Raw genomic sequence first — 23,757 nt, 5'->3', positions numbered from 1 at the left:
CTGTGCTTTGTAAACTAGTTGGAGGTCTTTATATAAATTTCTCCACTTTAGTCATTATCTATTTGTTATCAGTATAATTATTATCATGTAGCTATTTGCTTAGACACCACTGTCAATTTTAGCGGTTTAGACGAGAAGATTATGTTTTGATTGCCTGCTGTAGGTACAGGCCAGTATGAGATTTTAATGGTGTAATAACCTTGAGTGAAGTATCACAGTTTCAAGGTATCTACATGTTAAAAGAAAGTATTTAACATGATCCAAGTGGTTTCTTTAAAACAGAGAAGCGATAGTTGTTCCTACTACTGTAAAAATAATCCGGTATATGGATTATCAGTAAAAATAATGAGATAAAAAGTAATGTTTTTACACAACCATAGCAAGCTGATACTAGCTGCTAAATGCAAATGGCTGAGGCTCCATTAATTTTTATTTATCACACTGGAAATATATCCAAATAGTCACACTTCTCTTATTTTTATAGTCTTATTTCATTCGGCTGACATAATGTGCAGCAGCAGGAGGAGGCGATGTAATGCTGTTCTCTCTGCTCCATAGTTTAGGTAACTTTGGTTAGTCTGGCACTTTTTTCATGCATCTTATTATAAAGGACTGTAAACCACAGAGAAGGTATGAAGAAATATTTTTTGTCAACCTTTTAAAACTTTTGTGTATTTCAATAATGGCAATCAGTTTATGCTCCATATTCTTGGTACAAGTAGTTTGTGGTACTATCTCAAGCGGTGGGAAAACTTAGGGTAAGTAAAATTTTTCTTTTTAGCTTTTGCTTTCATATTGGAGGTGTTTAATGTCATTTACAAGTTTTATTAGTTCCCAGGGAGATAGTATTGCTTCAGTCCACCTTCTCCCACCTTTTTTCATGATGTTTCAGTAGAAGAGAAACACAGCATCTCTCTTATGTCATCATGAAGACAAGCTGTCAGGCTTCATCCTCAAGCGCCACGTTGCCGATCATTTCTCAATGTTCCTTCTGTGCAGTCGTGGTTTGTCTCGAAGCAGCCTCGATCACCACCCTCTCCCTGAAGAAGCAGACGATATCAAAGCCTCTCCGCGTTACCTCCATGACCTGCAGGAAGCCGTCTCTGCACACAACAGGTGACCAAGTGCCTGTAGGCTTGAGTTCGACCCCCACCCCCTCACCTTTAACGTTCAAACCTTTGCATGTCCAGAGCAAGACGTAGAACGAGCGTTTGCACCGAGTACGCAAACACAGACACTCTGGATATTTTGTAACTGTACACCGTCTTGAGCAGACAGCCGATTCTCCGAGTTCTCGCCATGTGACACCCAGAAGCAGCGGATTAATTAATATCACATTGCCTCCTTCAGATGTGCAGTCAAAAGGATGAATAATTAGGCAGGCTGTTAGAATATTCTATTAAGTTGACATTTGCTCCTTATTTCCACTTTGATTCTATCACCAGTCACTTCTAATTATATTTCCGTAGCCCCATTAAAGAGATTTATTTGGCATTTAAATGTATATTATTAGACCGGTTTTGTTTATTCACATAAAACATAGAAAAATAAATAGGTTTGGCCTAAAAAGTCTTTGAGCATTATCACAGATTTTGTACCCTATGCACATTTCTTACAGGAGATTCAGTGCCTTGCAAAGTATTTATACTTCTTGAGTGTTGGTGTTAGACTGTTTCACATTTCATCCTCAAACTTCAATGCGTTCCACTAGGATTGTGTTCGATAGACTTACGGAGAGGAGAAGTTGAAGGTTAATGGCACTTTTTACAACTAAACATAGAAGTCTTTTGGGCATGGCTTTACCAGCTTTGCGCATTTAGAGACTCAAAAAGTCAAAGTAGTTCGACCTCCATCAGATTAGTTAGGGAGCATCCGTAAAAATATCAATTTTCATAGCTTCTCTGTTGGATTCAAGTCTTGACTTTGGCTGATTTAAAATAAAAGATTACTGTGTTTTCCATGCAGCTCGCAGACGTCTGCCGCCTCGGACCACTCCGACGGCCCAACCGTCATCTCAGTATCACCCAGCCAGTCCTGGTCCGGCATTCACAGCTCCACAGGAACCGGCATCTCCACAGAAAGGAGCTCCGTTTTCTCTTGGGGCTATGATGTAAGTCTGCTCTTCTTCAGAAAGAAATCTTGGCATGAAATGAAACCCCCTCCCCAACCCCCACCTCCCTCCGACCCTGTGAGTTGTAAAAGACGTTCCTTTTTTTTTGTGCTGAATGCCTTCTCTACAGTTTGTTCTGCTTCTACACAAGCATGCTGCCACATTTTAATTAAATCTAACTAGCATTTATCACCTTTTGGAAAATGTGTGGGAAACAGAAACAGTATCCATGTAATATACCAGATGGCTAATTTGTATGCTGGTTGTTTTTATGCAAGACCTCGTTCTCGTTGCTTCGCTTCCCTGTTCTTTCTACATTCAACCTATTTTCAACTCTTAATGCTTTCAAGAAAAATAATAACTCGCAGCTCTACTCTTTTTCTTCCTGTGTCCCTCTATTTTTTTAATTTCAAATGATTGCTCCACCTGCAACAATCCATAGGAGCTTATTTTCTTAATAAACTCTGCAGCTCCTTGCAGATGGGATCAGAATGCAAAGCAGCAGCTTTCAACAGTAGATTTAGCATACCAGAACAGAGGGATAAATATCTTCCCCGACTGTGTTTTTGTTTCTGCGTCCCGCAGGAGTTTGACAAGGCGGCGTCGCGGCAGGTGCAGCAGATGTTTGATGAGATCGACAAGGAGCTGTATGAAGGGAGAGGCTGTGGGGGGGGGATACTCCAGGGGCTGCAGGACGAATGCCAGCAGTGGACCACACGCTTTCCACATCTTCGGTAACTTATCTGTTGTTTGTCCTTCAGCTCGTAGCTTTTGTTTTACTTTTTCATTTTCTCTGTGTGTGTTTGTGTGTCCCTCAGGATCCTGGGGACTCAGCTTTTGTGCCCCACCGACGAGGGCTTCCAGTGGTACGCCACTCCAGGGACAGTCAGTCGTGCCAGCAACCCGTCAACAGACAGAAAATCTACTGTGAAGAGCCAAGGCAAAGAGAAAGGGGCTGCAGAGTAAGTTTTAAAAACACAGACCCTCTGGTTTGCTGACTGATTGAAGAATTTCAGGCACTTTATCTTCTCAGAGGTAGTTTTCTTTTGCTGGTGGTCACATCGGGTTCTTTTTAGCGAATCGAAAATGTTACGTCTTTTTCATCAGCTCATTCAATCTTTATTCACTGTATTCAGTAGTTTCTCTGCAAATCTGTTATTTTAAAGCTGTTATAAATAAGTCCTGACTGACTCTAGCTCTGTGACCTACATACTCTGCCTTGTTAATTAGGTATTTGGGCCAATGTCCTGTTGGATATTTAAAATATACAAATGGGACTCCAGAGTAGTGTGCACAAGGCTGCGACACTGTCTGACTAAGAACGCTTACAAACTGGGCTGCTGTGATCAGATCAGGGTGCACATGCATGACGCGCTGCAAAAATCCCAAATCTTACCAAGTATTTTTGTCTAGTCTTTAGTGCAAGCATGTTGGTACATTTGAAATAGGAACAAGATAACTTACAAGTAACTTTTCAGCAAGAAATATGAGAAATAGTTGCTGTGGAAACTAGACCAAAAACTCTTGGTAAGATTAAGTGCGTTTGCATTGTGTTTTTTTCTGCGTCTCAAGATGTGTTTTAAGACTAATTTTCTTTCTTCAGTGTTTTTATGCCTGTACTGAGAATCCTGCAAAAATAATTTGAATAATGTTTTCTTTTTTGGGGGAAAAAAAATAATAGGTTGAATGTTCAGGGCAGGAAAGCTGCACTGATCAAAGAGTTCAATGGCCCTCCTAACAGCGAGCCTAGCAGCTACGACCAGCCGAGAGTGATTGAAGTGGAGGGTGTGATGGAGGAATATCTGGCTTTTGATAGCCGGGACTTGTGAGTTGTCCACATTCATAAATCACATAAATCCCAAAAAGTCCTCCTGTGCAAGTGCTATTCCCTTCGCAGAACAGTAGAACGAGTATTTTCTTTCTCCAAAAGGAATGAGTGTCACGAGGAATGTCCGGAGTCTGTCCGGCGGCATCACTGCCTGCCCCCGGTCTCACCGTACCGCTGCCGCCGGCAGGCTGTTCTCGACCTGCTGTTTGACGACGTCTGGCGGGAGCTGGTCGGCTGGATGAAAGAGCTGGTTCAACGTCACTGGGAGTGCTGCACCTCCCGTAATGCTAGACGCTTTTACTTTGTAATAGAGTTTAACTTTTGCACATATAGGGTTCTTTCGCGGTCTGGAAAAATAATGGAATTTGATTGTAGTCGTATCGGGATTGTGTCGCTCCTCTCTTTAGTTCCTTTGTTGTGTTGTCTCTCTTTCCTTCCTCCCAGTTTTTTTTTTTTTATGTTTTTCAAAAATATCTGCCATAAATTTAAGGACTATGGGGAACTTTTTTATTTACTATTTTCCAACGACAAAGTTGTAAAGTTGAGTGTGGAAAAGTAGGGAATTTTTAAATGTAAAATGTGTCAAAGCTCCGTTTATATGTTTCTGAATATTAATGTTGATATGTTATTGGCAGATGACGAAACACTATCTGGGAGCCTGAGCCCTGTGCAGCCAGACGCTCCGAATCCTTTCATGCTGCTCTCCTCGCTGCCCGCCGCGCTTCCAAAACTCGGTCAGAGCCGAGTGCCACCGCTCACGTCTGGACAGCAGCTCCAGGTCAGTGGTTTGAGAAGGACTAGACATGAGAGGCGGCTTATTTCATAAATATCAGTCGGAGTTAATCAGAAAACAAATTCGGACTTTTTCTCAGTCTACTTCAATGAAAACAATTTGACATGGACATAACCTGGTCAAAACCCCTATTTTACCCCTGAAAAAGGAGACTACAAGCTTTGTTTTATTGAAGCAGCACATTATCACAGATATTTTTATTCATTTATTTATGATTTGATTTTTTTTATATATTATTATTTAGAGGGGGAAAAATATCTTCTGTTAAAAGAAAGTTGTTTTTAACAAATTATCTAACACTGTTAGTGATTCCTTTAAGTTGTATGCAGCTGAAGCCACAAACACTCCATGCGGGTCCGGTGTGAAACATAGGGTGAGGGTTTGGATACTTGCCTGCTGTTAAGTTCGGTAGAGGACCTGTGATGCAGTGGTCCTGTTTCTCCTCCACAGGCCCTGGGAACTTTATTATCCTTCATTAACTCTTTGAAATATCAGGGAAATTAAAACGTCTGCCAGAAAGCTGAAAATGAATGCCGATCGAGTCTCTAAGTAATAGAGCAATCCAAAAAAAACAACAGGCTAAATGGTTCATCAATGGCTTATCTCCAAAACAACTCATAAAGTGTTGTCCTTTTGGCAAAGGGAGTAGTTGAGCAAAGTGTTGTACCATAGATTGAGCCAGTGGTGATTGTTATTTCCTAAATTGGAGTTATACTCCCTACTGAATACAATGTAGCTATTATTTAGATTTTTTTTTAAATATTCTGCATCAGCTTATGATCCTACCACAAAAGATGGATTTATTTTAAGACTATCTGAACGTCTTTACCAGGGGGTGCCAATCAGTTCGGAGAAGTCTGTGCTTGAGGCAGTAAGTAAAGCGTTTTCAGTCGGGACGTCTTGTGTTCCCCAGAGTTTTCATTCCTGCCTGTTGCTCTTCACTTTCTCAGTCTGTTTCAGTCCCTTTATTCTAAAGTATTTTTGGACTTGCTGTTTTTGTATATTTTGCCTTCTTAATTTGGATTACTCTACTTGCTCCACTGTTTCTTCTCTACTTTCGCCATATCTGCTGTCTTTCTTCGAACGTGCCAATCCTCCCTCCCCCCGTCCCTCTTTTCTAAAGAACACAAAGTCAAGGGGCTCAAAGCACAAGTCCAGATGGAAATCCAAAAAGCAGAAAAGGCCTTCAGCTGTATGTAACTCTCCTGCTTCAAGCCAGAGCAGTAGTGGGATGTGTGCACGCCATCTGTAGAAGCTCATTATCGTGAATATCTGTGCTTGTGCCTGTTGATTAACACCAAAGCATCCCCACTGTTCATCTCTTTAATCATCTTCAACACATTTGTGAGATGCACAACTTCTTTTTTTATTTTTTTACTTTGATGTTTTTCTTTTCAAATCTTTTTGAATGTTTACTGCAATTATCCGCTTGGTGTCTTTGCTGCATGATGGCTGTATTTTGGAAGTAACTAACTTGTGTTCTCCAGGGATTCCTCCCTTCTTTTGCATCCCGCTTCGTCGTCTCTGCCCTTAAACCACGCTTCTCAAAATTTTTGCATGTTCCGCCTCTCTTGGTATCTCCACTCAGTCCTGTTTTTCCTACGCTCAGGCTGGCAGGACGCCTGCAGGGGCAGCGGCAACGCAGCACAACTTGAACGACCTCATCGTGATTCACAGCATCCCCCTGCAGCAGAGAAACCTGGCTGTGCTGGAGAGAAGCCAGTAAGAAGACATTTCACCCTTCGCGAATGAGCTTCGTTTCCGGTTTAGAGCAGTCGATCCACCGTGCGTCTCTCTCTCTCTCTCTCTCTCTCTGTTCAAACTCAGGGATCCGGAGGAGCGCCCGTCTCACAGGCCAGTCTCGAGCGCCGTCCCTTCCAGCAGACCTCGTCCTCGCAGAGCCCTGGAGCAGAGCTCTTCCTCTTTGTCCCGCCAACTGCAGTCAGCTCGCCGCCGAAACCCCCCTCCCCGAAACTTGCTGCCCCTTGTTCCGAGTTTGAGTCAGGCTGGGACAGGGGGATACCTGGACGAGGTCATCCGTGGGACACGACTGTGAGTTGAAGCATTGCAGTAACCCTACTGAACACCCTGCACTCTCCGCCCCGTTTTTTTTTTCTTTCTTTTTTTTTTTTTAATGTAAACAAATGTCACTCGGGGTCATGGCTGTGAGCGATCTTAGCCCGTAAATTTCAGACGAACTTTGGATAAAACTAATTTTGATCTAATTTTCCACCCGAAGCAGTTAAAATCTTAATAAGAGAATTGGAATACGTTTGATCCTTAAAGTTAAATATAGTCTCATCAACGCTAACCGTTTATAAAATGTCAGTGTCACAGAACTGCAGCTGTCATTGTTCTAACTGGAAACAAATGAACTTTTCAAAAAAAAATAAAGAATCTGAAAAGCGGTCCGCCTCTCTCCAACAGAACCACAGCCAGCGACCGATTAACATCTCCGCTGGTGGCCCTGAGCCGCAACACTCCCCTGCCCCCCATCGGAACCGGAGACGGCGAGTCGTCCCACCCAGGGCTGCTGTTGAAGCCCACACAGGTACAGATGTCAGCACCACAAATATGGCTGGTGGTGTTCATCCCCGACATGTCAAACGCTGTGTGGAGCTGTGCAAAAATACCCATGCCTCTTAAACCTTTTCACGTTTTGTCACTTCGTAACATTAAACATCAATGGATTAACCAGCGCTCTGTGAAATGCTTAAAGCTTAGGGCATTACTACGTAGCTGTTAATTTTGCCCCATGATGGTTTGCGTTCCATAATTTAATCCCTTCAGCGCCAGAAAGGTCCTTCCAGCCGCGCCCACAGCGCCTTAAACGACGAAGCTCAAAGTTCCGTACCGAGGGATCGTCACCACATACTAGACGTCTTCTCTCGTCCCAACACGACACACACGTACAGGGTGAGAGATTTATTTTTTTTTTTTTTTATTTCTGAAAGACTGAAACATCGCTTCTATATTTTACTGCAGCCTTTAATGTGTTATTTGCATGTTCCGATTGAAGGCTGTTGTGACGAATCTCTTGATTTTGCCTTTCAGTCAGACACTCCATACCGGAGTTCCTTCACTGTGCTGGACAACATCGGGCAGGGTCGGCCAGGAAGAGCCTCTGTAGGCACAGGTCAGAAATCCCGTTGTTCAAAACCCGGAAGAAGACTAAACACATGATGTACTTTAGTTGCTCATAGTTACTTATGCTCCATTATACAGTTCATCTCATTTTAAATCACATATCTCATGGTTGAACTACGGCTGCAGTCGGGTCTAGTCGATGCTGCACAAATGTGGTCGTTCCTTTTCTTCTCTCATCTACACACTTTTTCCTTCCACTCAACCTTCAGTTAATGTGCTTCTGTACAACCCTGTGTGAGCAGCTAGCTTCTTTAACAAATCACTTTTGGGATTTACTGTCCTATTAAGTGACCACTCTTCCAAAAACTACAATTTCTGCATCAAATTTTAATTGTCTTTATGTAATATGTTAATTTTTTGAGAGTCTGAATTTTAGGTTTTGGTTGGCTATAAGCCACAATCGCCAAAATGAACAGAAACACAAACGTTTCACTCTCTAAGATTTATTTTTGAATTGTATTGCTGAAAGAAATCAGTAATTATTGGCATTTCTCAGCTAGTTGGAAACTCACTTCACACTGGAGTGTTTTTAACAGCTTAACTTTCTATTAGGGCTGTTTAACGACTTCCACGTTGATGTTTTCCTTCAGACTCTCTGGGAATCGGTGTGACCGGTGTCAGTCTCGGCATCAGCAGCTCGTCTTTCTTGGACTCATATCCTCACCACCTGCTGGGGCCGTCGCCCATCAAAGACGAAGAAGAGCCCGAGCCTCAGAGCCCCGTCGCAGGTCAGTAAAATAACTCGGCTGAACTCAAGCTAGGTCATCTTCTGTGTGAAACATTACATTTATAAGCAGCAAAAACAGCTCAGGTTTATCGTCGGATGTTCCTCTGTTTTCCAGCAGTCGCTCCTGTTCCGTCTCGCTCCTACACCCGCAGCGGCATCTCATCCAGATCCAGCAGGCCTGGCTTGTAGTTCTTCCCCCCCGGGCCCTTGATCTCAACAACCTCCCTGCTGTTCATCTTTACCAGCCTCATCTCTGCCCTCAGTCTTGTGTCGAAGTAGTTTGTTTTTGTTGATTACATTTTTTTAAGGCCTTTTTTTTTTTTTTTTTTGTATTTCAGAAATCACCTTGTGGGCCTGCCAAACGTGAAAAACGATCGGTCTTTGTACAGCATGGGGTCATATGTGTTCACATGTTTGATGAGAATGAGTATTTATTGCTGTATAAAATCAGCATATTCACGTGTTGCTGTAAACGTAAATGACTATGCAGGGAAACCTATAAACCATATCTGCTCATAGGACATGTTCCTCCCGGCTCTGATGTCAGGGAGCTTCGTACTGTATCAAGATCCAACCGGCCCTCATAAAAACAGCACCGTCTCAATAGCTCTCCATATTCAAGGTGCTTTTGCCGGAATTATCCTACAATGTAGGAATCTTATAACATACACATTATTTGTAAATAACAAAAGGAATTTATTTATGGTGTCTGAACAAAGTGGTGTATTTAATATAATTTACTTGCTCTTTGTTTGAGCAAAGCCAACTGGTCGTACTTTGACGAGTAACATCAGGGTTTGTGCACAAATAGTTTCTTTACTTGTTTCTCACAAGGGAGACAAAGTGACAACCTTTCCCCCTCCTCAATGCTATTATCTGTTTTGTAATAAAAAATAAATAAAGTGTATAAATTATGTAAACGCATGCATTTATTAATAGAACTTTTACAACACATTACAAGAAATAAGAGGATTTACATGTTTGTGGAGGCTGAAACAGGTTTGCAATCAGTTATCCTTAAAACACTTTTGCTTTTGTCTGAACTGGAATAACAACATAAAAAACTTTTTTTTTCCCCCCCTAAGATTTATTTTTTGGCTCTTTTTCCTTTTTGTGGCTTCGTGCCTTTTTGCGAGTACTTTGCTTCCAGATCTGACAGCAAACTGTTGAAATTCCTCTCTCTGGACTGCTGGTTTTTCTGCAAAAACGTGGAAGAGATTAAAGTCAGGCCAGCCGAACAGAACCTATTGCATTTCTTTTTTGTAGATAGACCCACGTAGGGACGCGATACCTTTAGCATCATGACGAGGCTCTCCTCGTCCTCACCGAGCCCCATTTCTTTCTGCATTTCCTCGGCTTCTTCTCGCTCCCGGTCAGCCTGAAAGATCAGTTCCAACCAACGGCGTTAGCGAAGAGGGAAGATGACAGAAGTTTGCCTCTGCGTGTGCATGTGTTGCGCAAGAACAGGAAACGGTTCAGTTCTCACCCTCTTTCTCCGAGCCCTCTTCTTCGCCCGACTCTCCTTCGTAAAAGCTCGAAAGGCCTCCACCTCTCCGCTCTTGATGGCAGCCTGGATGATGCGGCACAGCCTGGGCTCGTCCTCCTGAGAGCTGCAGAGAGCCGACGCCGTGATGGCATCCATGTCCCCCTCGTGCTGCACGTACAGCCGGATCACGTCCTCCCGCTCTTCGTCGGACCCCTTGTACTTCTTCTCAAATTCGAGGATGTCCTGCACTGTGATCTAGGAGAGGAACAGGAAGACGGATCACCGTAACAGGCAGCCTAATTCTGACTCCAGTTTTTTTTTTTTTTTTTTTTATCGTAATCAGGAGCAAATATTTAAAATGGAGTTAGTTTCATACAGATGCACAAACAAAGAAAAAACAAACACTTTTCAGCAAAGTGAAGAATGGTTTTCTGCTTGATTTAGTGTCTCGCACACACAATACAAAAAAATAAATAAAATCCCACTAAATAAATCAACTTTTGATGATGCGTTTCAAGGTTGGAATGACGATGCAAAAAAAAAAAAAAAACTTGAATAGTAAAAATTATGCATAAAGGCTCAGAAATAATCATACACCTTCACTGATATTCAATGACTCTTAGCAAATTGTACATCTACAAGCATTTTATTGGCCATTAACAAGGTCAATGACCTTATTATAATGTGTGTGACCTCTCTTTTTTGACAGAATTTACAGGTCTAATTTAGACTGAGTTGTTTCTTATTCAGCTTTTGGGCGTAGTTTACAGGTTTTTCACAGGTTTAGGGCCAGAGCTAGTTCAGAGTCTTGATATAAGCCTGCTTTATCTATTCCATTTGGTTCTAGCTGGTTAAAACTAGGTCAAATTTTAATGTTGAGAACAAAAACACAGAGTCACCACGTCTTACTCTGGAATAAAGTGGGTTAACATCAACCTATTTCAAATGAACTCTATTAGTTTCTGATAAGAGTGGTAGTTAAACATCCACAAAATGTGTTGATGCAATAAAAAGTGTGTGCTTGTCCTGCGACTTGCTTACTGACATTTATCTAAATATTAATGGGCATGTATGAATATTTTGGATAGGGAAAAAAAAACAAAAAACTGACAACTACTTCTAGTCTTTCAGTGTTATTCAAAATGTTTTTTGTTATGGTTACTGCAACCTTTTAAATCCACAATAACTGAAATTATGATACTGGTGTCTATGATTGATAAAAAAGTAAACTAATAATCTATCAGCAGTTTATGCACACAAGGCTTGAGGTTAATAAATGCACATAAATATACGGGCATTGCACTAAAACAGCTTTGATAAATGTCTAGCCAAAAACAACAACTTCTGTGCAAGTGCTGCTTTTGGGACGTGACCACTGTTGTGCTTCAGTACCTTGGGGAAGAGCAGTCTCCAGTATTCTTCCCAGCAGCGGTCCTGACTGAGGACGTCCGACTCTTCATCCACCAACCCCTGCTCATCATACACGGCCCTCTGCTCCTTGTCGCTCAGTACTGCATAAAGCTTTCCCAGCACCTACGGGTACATTTTTACACTCAAATGTAACCGTGAATCAACAGTCCGAAACATTTCTTGTCCGCATTGAAACTCGATTCTTAAACGTGTCGGTGCCGCAGCACTGACGGAAAACATGCAATAACTGTGTTTTTAAGACGGCTAATGTTAGGTTTTACAGAAGTTATCGCAAATATAAGTTAGCTTCTGTTAGCTATGCTAGTTCCTAGCTTGCCAGTTTTGAAAGCTGACCTGAAACTTCTCTGTGGCTTGCGGGTCGTCTGGAGCTCTGTCTGGATGGACCTTCAGCGACACTTTGTAGTAGTTCTTTCGGATGTCTGCCTCACTCGCCTCTTTGTTTATACCCAGAACCTCGTAGAGGTTGGAGGTGTTGAACAGCTCCAGACACCGCTCGAGCAAACCCATCGTAGAACAAAGAGTCCTGGTTTAACCGGGTAAGTTGGTACAGGGTCTAGTTGGCACAGTGTTCACACGATCTAAATCGATTATTTGACGCCAATACTTAAATAATTGCTCAAGTATTCTGCGGGTCCTAAGCTGTTAATGTCAGTTTGGCGCGCTGGCCTGTCCTTTACATCCGTACGTGCAGGGACGCGCTTACGTAACATTGTACGCGTTCTTTCATTGGTTGTACTCAGAGCCTGCCTTTTTTTTACGCAGCATTTTTTTTTTCCTGTTTCACCCCTTCTCGACCCTCCATTAATACACTTTATGGACTAATTAAACTGCTATATAAAAAAATGTATAATTAGTAAAATATGGGGAAAATAAATTTAACAATATCTGAGATTCAAACAACGTAAAAAAAAAAAAGAAAAAAATGTAGAGTTACCCCTCGTTTCTTTATCCTGACCGAGACATGACCCATTTCAGGTTTGCTAATAGAGTCCAGCAGATTTTAAATAACATCTTTTGCTATTAAAAGGCTTCATGATTCCATCAGGGCTTCCAAGGTTTTTTGGAAGAGAAACTTGTCCCTCAGCATCTATGTGTGAATTACTGTCATGTTGTCACAATATGCTTAAAGACCTTTGTTTCATTTTGACACCACAAATAGAAAATATGAAGAAAAAATAAAGGTTAGAAAAAAATACATTTGGCATATTGGAAGAAAGCTATTAAGAAATCCAGAAAACAATAAATACGTGTAAAATACAATGAACGTTTAAATGAATAAACTCACATTATACAAATAACTGGAGTGTATTGAGCAGTTCAATTGCTATTACCAAAGTTATATATTGAAGTACTGAAGCAAAGAGCCGAATCACTCAGCACAATTTGCCAATTGTAATTTCAGGATGCATGCCATACCAAAAAGGCCTTTTCTGTCTTAACATCACAAATCTAACCATTTAAAATTTTGCTGGGCAACAGATGGTGTAGGTGGATTTTGCATGAAACAAAGGATGAATGCTGAGTGTGGAAAAGCAGTCATGCTAAGTATGGTGGAGGATCTGTGATTATGTGGCTCTGTTAGCCATGAGAGCATCATCATCATGGCATCATGCACTCTTTAAAATACCAGTGCATTAAAAAAAAAAAACATGTGGTTGACTCAAACATTAAATGAAACATGTTTTTTTTTTCATTTAGTCTTTCTACCAGATCATACTGTGTTGCTGAATCAACACATATTTAATTTATCAGACACAAATTTAGTTTTCTTCCAGCAGTTAGTGGTCATCATTCTCCCCAAACCTACATAGAAGTAGAAAAAAATAGAGACATTGTGTAAAAGAGGAATCTCTCTGACGATGGTGCTTCAACTTTGTGAATTGTTCAATAGTGTTATAGGGGAAGATAAATTATCCTGTTGGATTAATGGGGCTGTTTAAATTATGAACAGCAGGGTTATAAACAATTGTGCCAACAATGATTTTGTTAAAAATGAATACGTTAACAGTCTTTTCCCCCCTGGATAAATTATGCTTAAGTCAAAGAGAAGATTTGTCTAATACTTTTAGTGTGAGACTGTGCAACTACAATAAAACCTCAATTTATTTTATGGCTTTTGACACATCTTTATTGGAGCTGATCAAAAAGGCATCCGGTACTGTACACTTACCGTACCTTGTCAGAGAACTTAGATGCTTAATCTGTCCTACAGTGCATTTGTTATCACCAGTTCCAGGCATTGAAAATTTCTCTGGCCAGAACAGACAAGGTAAAAGTTAACTCGAGCTGTTTGATGGAAGATTTCATATTTTAGGCTTTATACAATATAATCCATCACCCAGGAGTACACAGATACCTTAGTATTTATTGATGACTTTGAAGCAGCACAAGAATACATCAAAGACAATGAGGCAAGCCACTAGAAATTTCACACTGCTTCATGCGAAAGCAGAACACAAAGACAAACACAGACTTTGAATTTAGCATCCTCAAGATCATTTCCATCTGTGTTTATTAGTTTGTACAAAATGCAGCTCTGCAGGTGCATGCTGCGAATCCCTACGTCTCAGATCTTCTCTCATTATTGCCCCATCTGCTTCTGTTGCGTCTTTGGCACAGTCTCCTTTGTTGTTTTTATAATGACTTTCTGTCATCTCAAACCTTGCCCGTCCATTGTACCCAGACACAGGCAAAAAAAAAAAAAAAAGCATTTGGATGACTGGCATGTCATTGTGATGATCTGCAACGAGGAACAAAATGACAAGAGCACAAAAGTTTTGTAAATGTTATGAACTTTTGCTGGTGTGTACATCCTTCCCTAATTCTTGCCGTCCACTTGCATTGATAAAGTGGAGTTTGTATGTGACCACTTTTTTCTTCAAGAGAACATTTCCTCTTTTTTTTTTGTTTGTTTGTTGCAAAATGCCTCCTGACAACAATCAAATGGCTTGAGCTCTTGGTCTCTTTACAGCATGTCCAGGGGGCTGATGCACTTTCCCGTAAACCGGGACAACCTGTGAGCCTCCTCTAGGGGGCGGCAGCTCAGCATTCCTTTCTGGTCTTCACCATCTTGCTGGCATACTTGATAGGGATCCCCCAGCGTCTCATTAGATACACATCAAACACATAGGCCACTCCTGGCTCCAGGCCCCCGATCACAGCTGTAGTGACGGCCCGTCGAGGATTCAGCTCTTGGAAATACTTGCAGAGAACCCTTTCAGTGTCGGAGCGAGACTCAGGGCCCAGACAGGGCGCGGTCAGAGCCGATACTCCCCCAGCTTCTGCATCAAAGCCACTGAGCTTTCTGCGGTATACACAGTACAGACTTCTTTCCTCCGTTCCCATCCAGGCCAGGGTGACGCTGTTGCAACCTCGCAGCCGGTTGAAAGATTTTATCTGCAAGGTGGACGGCAGAGATGGGACCCCTCTACGGTGGTAGGCGGATGAAACTTGCATTTTGACCGAAGCTTTCAGAGCTGCTAGCCGAGCTGCGTCTTTAACAGAAGTTACTTTGCTCGTTTCAGGTCCTTCTTGTTGTAAGTGGATAAGATAGGAAGGATTTCCTTGGAGCCAAATGTGGATTAACTCTGCTTCCACACCCTGAGTGGTCAAAACCCGTCCCTTACTGGAGACGGTTACCTTCGTCTTTTCACCCTCACCACAGCTCTGCAAGGTGAGGAGGCCACTCTGCTGCCATCCCCGAGGACGGAAACTGAAGAACTGCTGCGAGTCTGAGCCTCCGTCCTGAAAGGTCACCCACCTTAGCTCACCTTCTCTCAGAGGCACGACTGCAGCTCGAGCTTCCTCGTGCGTCCGCGCAGAAGTCCCCTTGTACGCTGCGCTGGTCCCGTTCACCTTATCTAACACAAAAACGTCAAAGTAATATGAGGTGTCAGGCAGGAGCTCGGAGACCGTGCAAACGTTCTCCGTCCCCTGACATGCGCACTGAAGATTATCAAAATCATCAGCAAGTGAAGACGGCAGACTTTGGGACTCGGGGTAACTCTCCCACTGCTCCCACCACCACTCTTTTAAGATCGGCCATGGTGTTGCTTGCCTCTTTTTCTCCTTCTTGCCTTGACTCCGATTTTTCTCCCCTTTCTCCCTCTCTTGAGCAGCACAGAGGCTGGGGTAGTTTTGCAGAGAGTTAACGAGGACGCAATAATCGTAACTGTTTTTGGCTTTTGGGAGGCTTGTTATGGAGGCACTGGGCTGCCAGCTGAGGGTGACACTGGTCATACCAACTCCTAACGTGTGAACTCGCGGGTCAGCTGGTAGTCGAGGGAATATGCCGGAAGGCCCTTGGCCTTCGTGGAGGAAGACTGTAGCTCTGGTGCTTTGCAGTTTTGAACGCAGCCTCACGACGTAGATAGAAGCGCTGAGATGCGAAGGGCCGTTGTAGGCATCCACTGTGTCACCGGTGAAGCTGTGGATTTTCTCTTCTGTGCCAGGGCCTCGCCACCACACCTCGGGCGTGCTTTTCTTGGTGCTCCCTGGAGGAAAAGAACATGAGTATTTAATTCTACATTGAAGTCAAACTCATCTCGAAAACAGATTTGCTTGTTTTGAACCAAATTATTTTAACTTACAACTTTAACTTACTTAACTATGCGCATCAACACTAAATAATTAAGACTAGTGAGAACTTCAAGGAAAGGAAATTACATTGAGCTGAACTTGCACTACCCATCCCTGACAGTTTCTGAAAATATTAAAGAGCCTTTGGATTTTCAACAAATACTTTTTGCTACATTACCTTCCTAAATCTTAAAAAATACAAACCAGCTCTCCCGACAGTGGTTTGTAAAAGTATGTACAATTTACTCTTTAAATATATTCATATTTTGTTATATCACAACCACATATGTGTCTTATTAGGATTTTATGGGATATGTCGTAACAAGGTAGCGCATAATTGTGGAGTAGAAAGCAAGGAAAATGTGGGTTTCATCAATTTTTATGAAGGTAATATAAACAAAAGTTTGTTTCTCTACTAGGTTTGCTCGTCAAGGGTCTGACATTTTTGCCAATTCTTCTATGCAAAATATATTTTTGCACATCAGTTTTCAAGTGTTGCCACAGATTGGAATCGACTGTGACGTTCCAACACATGATTAAACTTTCATTGAAGTTGTTCCATTGTAGCTCCGGCTGTATGTTTTGGGTTGTTGTCTCGCCAAAAGTTAAACCTCTAGCCAAGTCACTGTAAAGATTTTACAGGGGTTTTTTTTCCGGCTTTGGCCTCTTTACCTTCGTCTTGTTCCCATTAACTCTAGGTAACTTCCCTGTCACCGCACAAGCAAAGCACACTGGACAGTGTTGCTACCCATAGTTAGTAGTGAGAATCTTTTGATTCTTCCACTTTAGCTGTAGATATCAAGCTGCTTGTCCAGTGTAACCATGAGCCCCTTGGCTTCTTGTAGTGATTATTGAAGTGAGACGGGCTGAGAACAAATACATTCTTATTCTTTTCCCTTAAGCAGCAAGAGTTATGTCATAAGAATTTGCATTTAGCTGATGATACTCATATTTCTATCGACAAAATGACTTGTTACATTAGCGTTAGCAACTGCCTACAGGAGTAAATCTGACATATTTCTAATAAATTGTGTGCACAGCAACCCTGATCGATGATTTTTTTTTTTTTTTGCTAGCGTGTGTATTAGCATCCTATTGTGTGGATGGAAATTTAGACTTTCTCTCCACTTTAAAGATTTTTGGCAAAATTAGGATTTATAGATGATTGTAAGCTGAAATCTCTACCCTAAAAATAATAAATGTAACTGGACTTTGAGTTTGAAATATCTATCTATCTATCTATCTATCTATCTATCTATCTATCTATCTATCTATCTATCTATCTATCTATCTATCTATCTATCTATCTATCTATCTATCTNTCTATCTATCTATCTATCTATCTATCTATCTATCTATCTATCTATCTATCTATCTATCTATCTATCTATCTATCTATCTATCTATCTATCTATCTCAGATTATTATAGGCTGCAGCAGCTTGTTTACTATGACAACAATACATTTTCTATTTTCTTATTTTCTGTTGTTGCTGAATTGCCTTTTACAAAAATCCATTTATCTGTTATGTTTGTTGTGTTTGTTTCCAAAGGTGGGTAAAGGAAATACAATAGCTTAATACTGAAAATATCTTGGAATTCAATCAACCAATCAAATTGTGCACATATCCATATAATATCTACTTATGTTATGAAACCAAAGGCATAGCTGCAAACCCTCTTCAAACTGCACACAACCTATAACCCAGATGTAGAAAACTCCTCTGCACCTAATTAATGAACAGCCGCATGAACTGTCGAATGTCAAATTACTGCCTTTCATTCAGACAAAAATTGTTTTTGTTGTGGACTATGCAAGCTCCTCATTTGAAAGACGCAATGGACAAATGCGCGCGCGCGCACACACACACACACACCTAGACACACACACACACACACACACACACACACACACACACACACACACACACACACACACACACACACACACACACACAAAAAGCAAAACAACACCACTTGTTTTCTCAGTTCATGTCTCCTGGAGCTGAAAAATCCCTGCTCAGTCGAGACCAAATGTTACAGAATCAAAGTGAATAATTCACGCTGGCGATGGAGACCCACAAGCTCAGAGTCTGAATGATTTATGTGTCATTTTAGAACTTCATAATATAATCTTTGTATGTGGGAAAGCTGGCTCAGGTAACCTTTGCAGGTTACCAGACACACTCACACAAAACAAAATCAAACATGTTTTTTGTGTCCAACCATCTCTGCCTGTTCAGTACCAAAGGATGATTTATTCTTGGTTTATTTTGAATTCCTTGATTGTGGATCGAATCTAATGAAGATTTCTGTCGCGAGTTTACTCAACACGTTTGCTTACAGAATCCTGCTGGACTGCAGAGCCCAGTAGTTTGTCCTCGCTCTAGAAGTATTTAAATTAAACAGAGTGTAGCCGTTTTAAGTGTTTGTTTTATGATACCTTAAAAATAGAAACTCGGAGTCAAAATATACAACAAAGTGGGAACCGGATATGATCAATCACTGGCCCTGTCTGACTTTGAAAGAATGCACAGCACTTTAAATTATGTGTATCTTTACTCCTGTTTTCAACTTGAACATAAGATGTTTTTTTAAGACAATCACCTTTTTAAAACACACAGAAATACCCTGCCTGCCTGCCTGCCTGCCACATAAAGTGGTTGCGATATGCAGTAGTAAACAAAAGCAGATGTGTAATGGGTGGCATTGTGTATTTTCCAGGTCCATACTTCCTTGTTATAGTGTAATCAAGTAACTGTTACCTCCAGCTGTGACAAAAATGCTGTATTTGTCAAACATAAATTAAAAGAAATTTGAATTTGGCCCCTTGACATTGGGCCTCTGTCCCTTTAAGAAGCACCTACTCTTTCTGACACGTCACTGCAACAGGCTTCTCATGATGGCATTTACAACCGTTCTTAGTAGCGATGGGCTGAGGAGTAGATCCTATGATATGCTAAGCAGATGCGCAGTTCCATCAGGTGTTTGCTAATTGCTGCTGCCACTAGTCTGGTGGAGCTGAGTGGGGGAAGGTGCTCAGAAAAGCTGATTTTACACAATGTCCACTACTTCTTTAAACAACGTCTGTAAAATTCATCTTCTTAATCCATACAGTAATGCTGCTTATGAATTCTCCTTCCCAAAGTCACCTCTCTTTTACAAACACAACCGAAGGTAAAATTAGCCATGCCGTTCCCCCCAATTAACCCAGAGAGGGTCACGATAATATCTAATTGATCGTCTCAGCTTAATAAGATTTGGCGATGAACTTCAGGATTTAGGAAGGCGCAGTTTGTTTACTCACACTGCAGGTTTTTGAGCGGTTTGTCCTTCAGAGTGCGAGCGGCCAGGCTCCATTCGATGGGGAGGCTGCAGGGACTCACAGTCACCGACATCGCAGAGGTCTTCTTCTTCAGTGTGAAATATAACCTGCGAACAGGCAGGAAGAGATAGCCAGAGGACCTGGCTTCATTCTTCATGGGGCATGTCAAAAGAGATAACATCTTATTTCAATTCAGCTGCAGAGACGAGATATTACCCACTGACGTTTTGTGTGCAGTCGAATTCTTTCATTTTGGTGGATGTAGGTTTTAGAGGAGTTAGGGCTGGTTTCTTCTAAATGTATCGATCAAAGCTTGATTTGATGTTGCAAACTTTTCCAGATTTTCTACTTCCATTGTTTCCCTTTCCTACAGTACATGCAAATTAGTCATTATTTTTGCAGAAGGTCTAGACTGGGAATCAGATGTGGCCATTAATATCCGTAGCAAGTAATTACATTCACAATCAGCCGGAATGCTGTGTTTGTTGATGCCACTTTAAAACAAAGCTATGCTTTATTGTAATTTATGTACAGTTAGTTTTACTTAATGAGAATTCATAACTGCGTCAGTGAGTTCTAATAAATATTTGTTATCCTTAAGCAGAAACACAATCATTTATGATCTCGGCCAGATGCCGGCTATTTGCAAACAGATGTGCAGCAATGTCATTTTCAAGGGCACTTAGTTGCTTGTTTAACAGTGATTAATTTCCCGAATCAGTGTTTCTCTCCATTATTTGCCATGCGGTTCAGCATGACTGCACCGGTGGACAGACTGCAGCACACGGGGAGACGTAATTTTCAGCTCCCGCCTCTCAGAAAGCAAAGCGGGAGCTCTGTGATGAGACGTTCGGGCCAAACGAGCTGCGATTTCTCTTCCACGAAGACGGATGGTTGCCGACATGTGACTGAAGGAAGGACAGAATTTGTGAGCCCTTTTTTTTTTTTAATAAAACAACAACCAAATACATATCTAAGTGTGAGTTAGCGAGAAGAGATCTCGTTAAGCTAGTTTTGTTGTCGAGGAACAAGAAGTACTTCCTCTTCAAAAGTGTTAAGTATGAAATTGTAACGGGTAAATGAATCAAGAGGGATTACATTATTCAACTTGACAACGTAGAAAAATTGTATCTATGTTAGATTTGAATTACCAAAAAATACACACATCAAGTAAAACATATATAAAGAAAGGAAAAACAGAGAGCTCCAGCTTGGCTGTGCATTTGCTGAATTTTTCATACTACGAATTAAATATTTTGAAGCCTGAGGATGATGATGTTCTAGCAAAACAAATTCAAAAACCCAAACTTTTTTCCTACATTATATAACCTGGAAGGCCTCATTTGCAAAAGCAGTGATCGACACCAGGCCTGACTACTTCACACTTGCAGTCAGGCAAATTAAGTTAATTTAATTTAGAAATTCTGCGACAGACTGGCGACCTGTCCAGGGTGACCCTACCTCTCGCCCGAAACGTTCCCTGGAGATAGGCACCAGAAACCCTCCCGACCCCACTAGGGACAAGGATGCACAGAAAATGGATGGATGGATGGATTTAGAAATTCAATTTGATAAGTAAAACACTCTATATAGGTTAATTACACACAGACTGATGCTTTAGTGGCTTTATTACCATTAATTACGATGATTTTCTACCTAGTTAGTGAAAACAACAGTTGAGACATTTTATTAGATCTGACAAACAAAAAAGAAAACATTTTTAATTCAGAAATGTGATCTTAATGAAAAGTACGCCTGCTTAAAACTTGTTATATTCAAAGGGTACTTCTCCTCTGACAAACACGAGTCATTGAAACTCATATTCTGGTTTATGGAATACGACTGGTTTATGGAGTATGAGTGTATAGATTTTTTAAAATTATTACAGCAGTTTTCTGGCTTTTATTGGTCTGCCGTGTTACAAATAAACAAGGCTTTACAAGAGCCTTTCTTTTCATTACTATAATTCTATTTTTATAGCGAAAGCTGCACAATCTATTCTGGCAGTGTCGTATTGCATCTCTAGAGGCAGAGTGTTATGTTCCTCTCTCATAATTTGTGTAAAACAGTGAGTGACTTTATGTAAATGAGAAGCTTCCTGTGAGAGCGTCCCAGTGCTCCAAACTGAAAACAAAACCAGGCAGTTGTTGGTTTTATTTTAAAGACCGACTCGACTGCTACGTATTTACAGCCACGAGAGATTCCTGACTTGCATTTTGTTGAACAATTTTCATGGAGCAAAAAAAACAAACAAACAGGAAAGGTCTTGAAATGTTTTATTTATCCTATAGTTGGGTTTATCTGCTGCCTCGTGAAGGAACACCACATGTTTATCATCCTTTGCCACTTTCACTTCTGATAATGAAACCTCCAGTCAGAAGACAGTGCTGTGAACACAAACTGCATGTTGAAGGAGGTTTCTGATGTTATAGGGCACATTTTGTGATTTCACATTGAATCTTATATGTCATTGTTTGATATTTAGGGAGTTTACATGTTCTTCTACTACAATGGATTTGGAGTTTATGTAATGTTTGAGTTCTGCCTTGTTACATATATTTTGGTTATTGACCTGGCCTGTTGACTTATCATTATTATTATATGTTTCCTAAATAGGTTTCAGGTTTCTAGCTATTTTTGGCCAGATTTATTTATGTGTACAAGTTTGGATTTTTGCTCTTTTAAACTTTGTTCTTAAGCTGCAATTTTGGTTTGATTGCAACCGGAGGGAGTAAATCCTTTTACAAGAGCCTTTCTTTTCCAGATTGCAAACCGGCAACTGCTACAAGGCTGCCAAGAGTGTGGTGAACTGTAACAATTTTGCAATAGGCTGCCAATGGTTCAACAATAACTGAAATGGTGCATTCCTTTCAAATAGTTTCATTAAAATCCTGAACTTGAAGAAATGGTCAAGAAGTGGCAGGACACGAGAGCTTGCAGCATCTCTATATTTTTCTTGAGTAGCAGATAAAAAAAAGCTGCTGCTTCAACAATGTTCACAGCAACACCAAAGATGATACACAAGTAAAAAAAAACATAAAACAAAAAAACATATATATATATGTTTTTTATGTATTTATATGTTTTTTATATCTATATGTGTTTTTTTTATTACTTGTGTATCATCTTTGGTGTTGCTGTTGAACATTGTTTGACACTAAATGGCCACTTAGGTAAAAAAAAAAAGAAAAGAAAAAAAAGTTCTTTGAGCAACATGTCATATTGCCAGTCTTTCTTATGGTCAAACCAAAGCCCCTTTTTTTTTTAGTTTTCAACAATGAACAAATATTTACCGACTGGTCTAAATCAAGTCCTGACTCCCATTTTCTTTGTCGCTTGTGTTACCTTCGAGTTCGTCCTTTCGGTAGAGTTACTGTCATGACCTTCCCCTCCGGTAACCACGTGGTGGGGCGAAGTGGCACCTCGTTCTCCGGTGCCAGCGCCGAGTGAACCTGGGGCGTCAAAGATCCCCAAACCACCATCAAAGTTGCAAAGGGACACCAGGATAACGCCATCGCTGATTCGGCTTCTCCTTCTCCTCTTTTGACCCTTCTTTATTTTTCCTCGCTGCCTGCACCGCGGCTGTATCTCCCAGGCTCTGAAAATGTGCAACGGAAAGGTCAGGAGCATCAATCAGAGCCCATGACCCAACAAACACACACGCACGCACGCGCGCACACACACACACACAGCAATGCACTTATTTAAACTTCAGCCGTAAACCCTAAAAGAGCTGCACTGGCTGATGCTTCGCTGATATGAAGAAACATCCCATCCTGTTCACACAGAATTATTCATGTTGGGGATCAGAATTGCTCTGCTTTATTACTCTGGGATATGTGTGTAGCACAGCTTGCCACTCGAAGTAAAAAAAAAAAGAAAAAAAAAAAAGATCATCGCACCACTTTTCAAAGTGTGAAGTGGGTAGCTAGTACGGCTCAGAAGTTGATGCCTTTATAGCTCTATTTCTATTTTTAGTTGGTGGATTTAAATCAGGTCTACTCTCAAAACATCTTTCATTACAGGCATTGGGAGGGATACCCAAACACCACCAGGGGGTGCTCTAATGACTTTTACTGTGTTTGCTTTACCAACATTCTATTAGCGTTCAGTCTTCTTCTTCTTTTTTTATCTATACTGACATGTGGATGTGTGGTTCAGAGACAGTATGTAATTGCCGTCCTCTGTGTGTTTCTTTTTTTTCCCCTGGAAAAGCACATTTGTTCAAAGTCACGCAGTTTCCACAAAAACACCATCCCTGACTTCACCTAACAAGGTGTATTATGTCTCACACACACACACACACACACACACACACACACACACACACACA

The 23,757-nt window shown here is 41.1% G+C and overlaps 3 protein-coding genes across 9 annotated transcripts in view; 1 reads left to right on the top strand and 2 right to left on the bottom strand.

Moving 5' to 3' along the window:
- The window catches only part of fam149b1 (family with sequence similarity 149 member B1), a 9,484-nt gene extending 588 nt beyond the window's left edge, over positions 1 to 8,896 (top strand). Inside the window, exons 2-17 of one of the 6 annotated variants that reach the window (XM_008429227.2) lie at positions 1,000 to 1,116; positions 1,966 to 2,110; positions 2,696 to 2,844; positions 2,929 to 3,072; positions 3,792 to 3,935; positions 4,041 to 4,219; positions 4,574 to 4,716; positions 5,564 to 5,602; positions 5,855 to 5,923; positions 6,341 to 6,453; positions 6,559 to 6,783; positions 7,159 to 7,282; positions 7,522 to 7,647; positions 7,786 to 7,867; positions 8,469 to 8,606; positions 8,721 to 8,896. In XM_008429227.2, coding sequence (XP_008427449.1) covers positions 1,000 to 1,116; positions 1,966 to 2,110; positions 2,696 to 2,844; positions 2,929 to 3,072; positions 3,792 to 3,935; positions 4,041 to 4,219; positions 4,574 to 4,716; positions 5,564 to 5,602; positions 5,855 to 5,923; positions 6,341 to 6,453; positions 6,559 to 6,783; positions 7,159 to 7,282; positions 7,522 to 7,647; positions 7,786 to 7,867; positions 8,469 to 8,606; positions 8,721 to 8,794 — 2,011 coding nt within the window. In that variant the 3' untranslated portion in view covers positions 8,795 to 8,896. Of the gene's footprint in view, positions 1 to 999; positions 1,117 to 1,965; positions 2,111 to 2,695; positions 2,845 to 2,928; positions 3,073 to 3,791; positions 3,936 to 4,040; positions 4,220 to 4,573; positions 4,717 to 5,563; positions 5,924 to 6,340; positions 6,454 to 6,558; positions 6,784 to 7,158; positions 7,283 to 7,521; positions 7,648 to 7,785; positions 7,868 to 8,468; positions 8,607 to 8,720 lie in introns of all 6 variants that reach the window. The other 5 variants (XM_008429226.2, XM_008429225.2, XM_008429229.2 and 2 more) reach the window with 5 other exon arrangements.
- A 7-nt stretch (positions 8,897 to 8,903) lies between these two features.
- dnajc9 (DnaJ (Hsp40) homolog, subfamily C, member 9) lies at positions 8,904 to 12,218 on the bottom strand. The gene is made up of 5 exons (XM_008429231.2): positions 11,856 to 12,218; positions 11,484 to 11,624; positions 10,092 to 10,346; positions 9,897 to 9,983; positions 8,904 to 9,803 (listed from the first exon to the last, which is right to left on the bottom strand). Exons 1-5 carry the CDS (start codon positions 12,027 to 12,029, stop codon positions 9,693 to 9,695), a joined length of 768 nt encoding a protein of 255 aa, XP_008427453.1. The 5' UTR covers positions 12,030 to 12,218; the 3' UTR covers positions 8,904 to 9,692.
- A 1,649-nt stretch (positions 12,219 to 13,867) lies between these two features.
- ndnfl (neuron-derived neurotrophic factor, like) overlaps positions 13,868 to 23,757 on the bottom strand; it is an 11,875-nt gene continuing 1,985 nt past the window's right edge. For both annotated transcript variants that reach the window (XM_008429224.2, XM_008429223.2), the window contains 3 exons: positions 22,770 to 23,022; positions 19,407 to 19,531; positions 13,868 to 16,015 (listed from right to left, as the gene is read on the bottom strand). In XM_008429224.2, the coding sequence (XP_008427446.1) occupies positions 14,565 to 16,015; positions 19,407 to 19,531; positions 22,770 to 22,939 (1,746 nt within the window). In that variant the 5' untranslated portion in view covers positions 22,940 to 23,022 and the 3' untranslated portion in view covers positions 13,868 to 14,564. The remainder of the gene's footprint in view (positions 16,016 to 19,406; positions 19,532 to 22,769; positions 23,023 to 23,757) is intronic.

Source organism: Poecilia reticulata, linkage group LG15 (assembly GCF_000633615.1).
Source record: "Poecilia reticulata strain Guanapo linkage group LG15, Guppy_female_1.0+MT, whole genome shotgun sequence".
In the NCBI taxonomy this organism is placed as follows: Eukaryota; Metazoa; Chordata; class Actinopteri; order Cyprinodontiformes; family Poeciliidae; genus Poecilia; species Poecilia reticulata.
This window is presented reverse-complemented; position numbering and strand designations above follow the sequence as displayed.

What these genes read in the sequence shown, in the direction of transcription:
- dnajc9 (XM_008429231.2), bottom strand. Translation starts at nt 12,029, where the DNA reads ATGGGTTTGCTCGAGCGGTGTCTGGAGCTGTTCAACACCTCCAACCTC. An exon ending in AAGCCACAGAGAAGTTTCAG is followed by an intron (nt 11,625 to 11,855) that starts GTCAGCTTTCAA and finishes ATGTACCCGTAG; the next exon opens with GTGCTGGGAAAGCTTTATGC. An exon ending in GGAGACTGCTCTTCCCCAAG is followed by an intron (nt 10,347 to 11,483) that starts GTACTGAAGCAC and finishes TTCCTCTCCTAG; the next exon opens with ATCACAGTGCAGGACATCCT.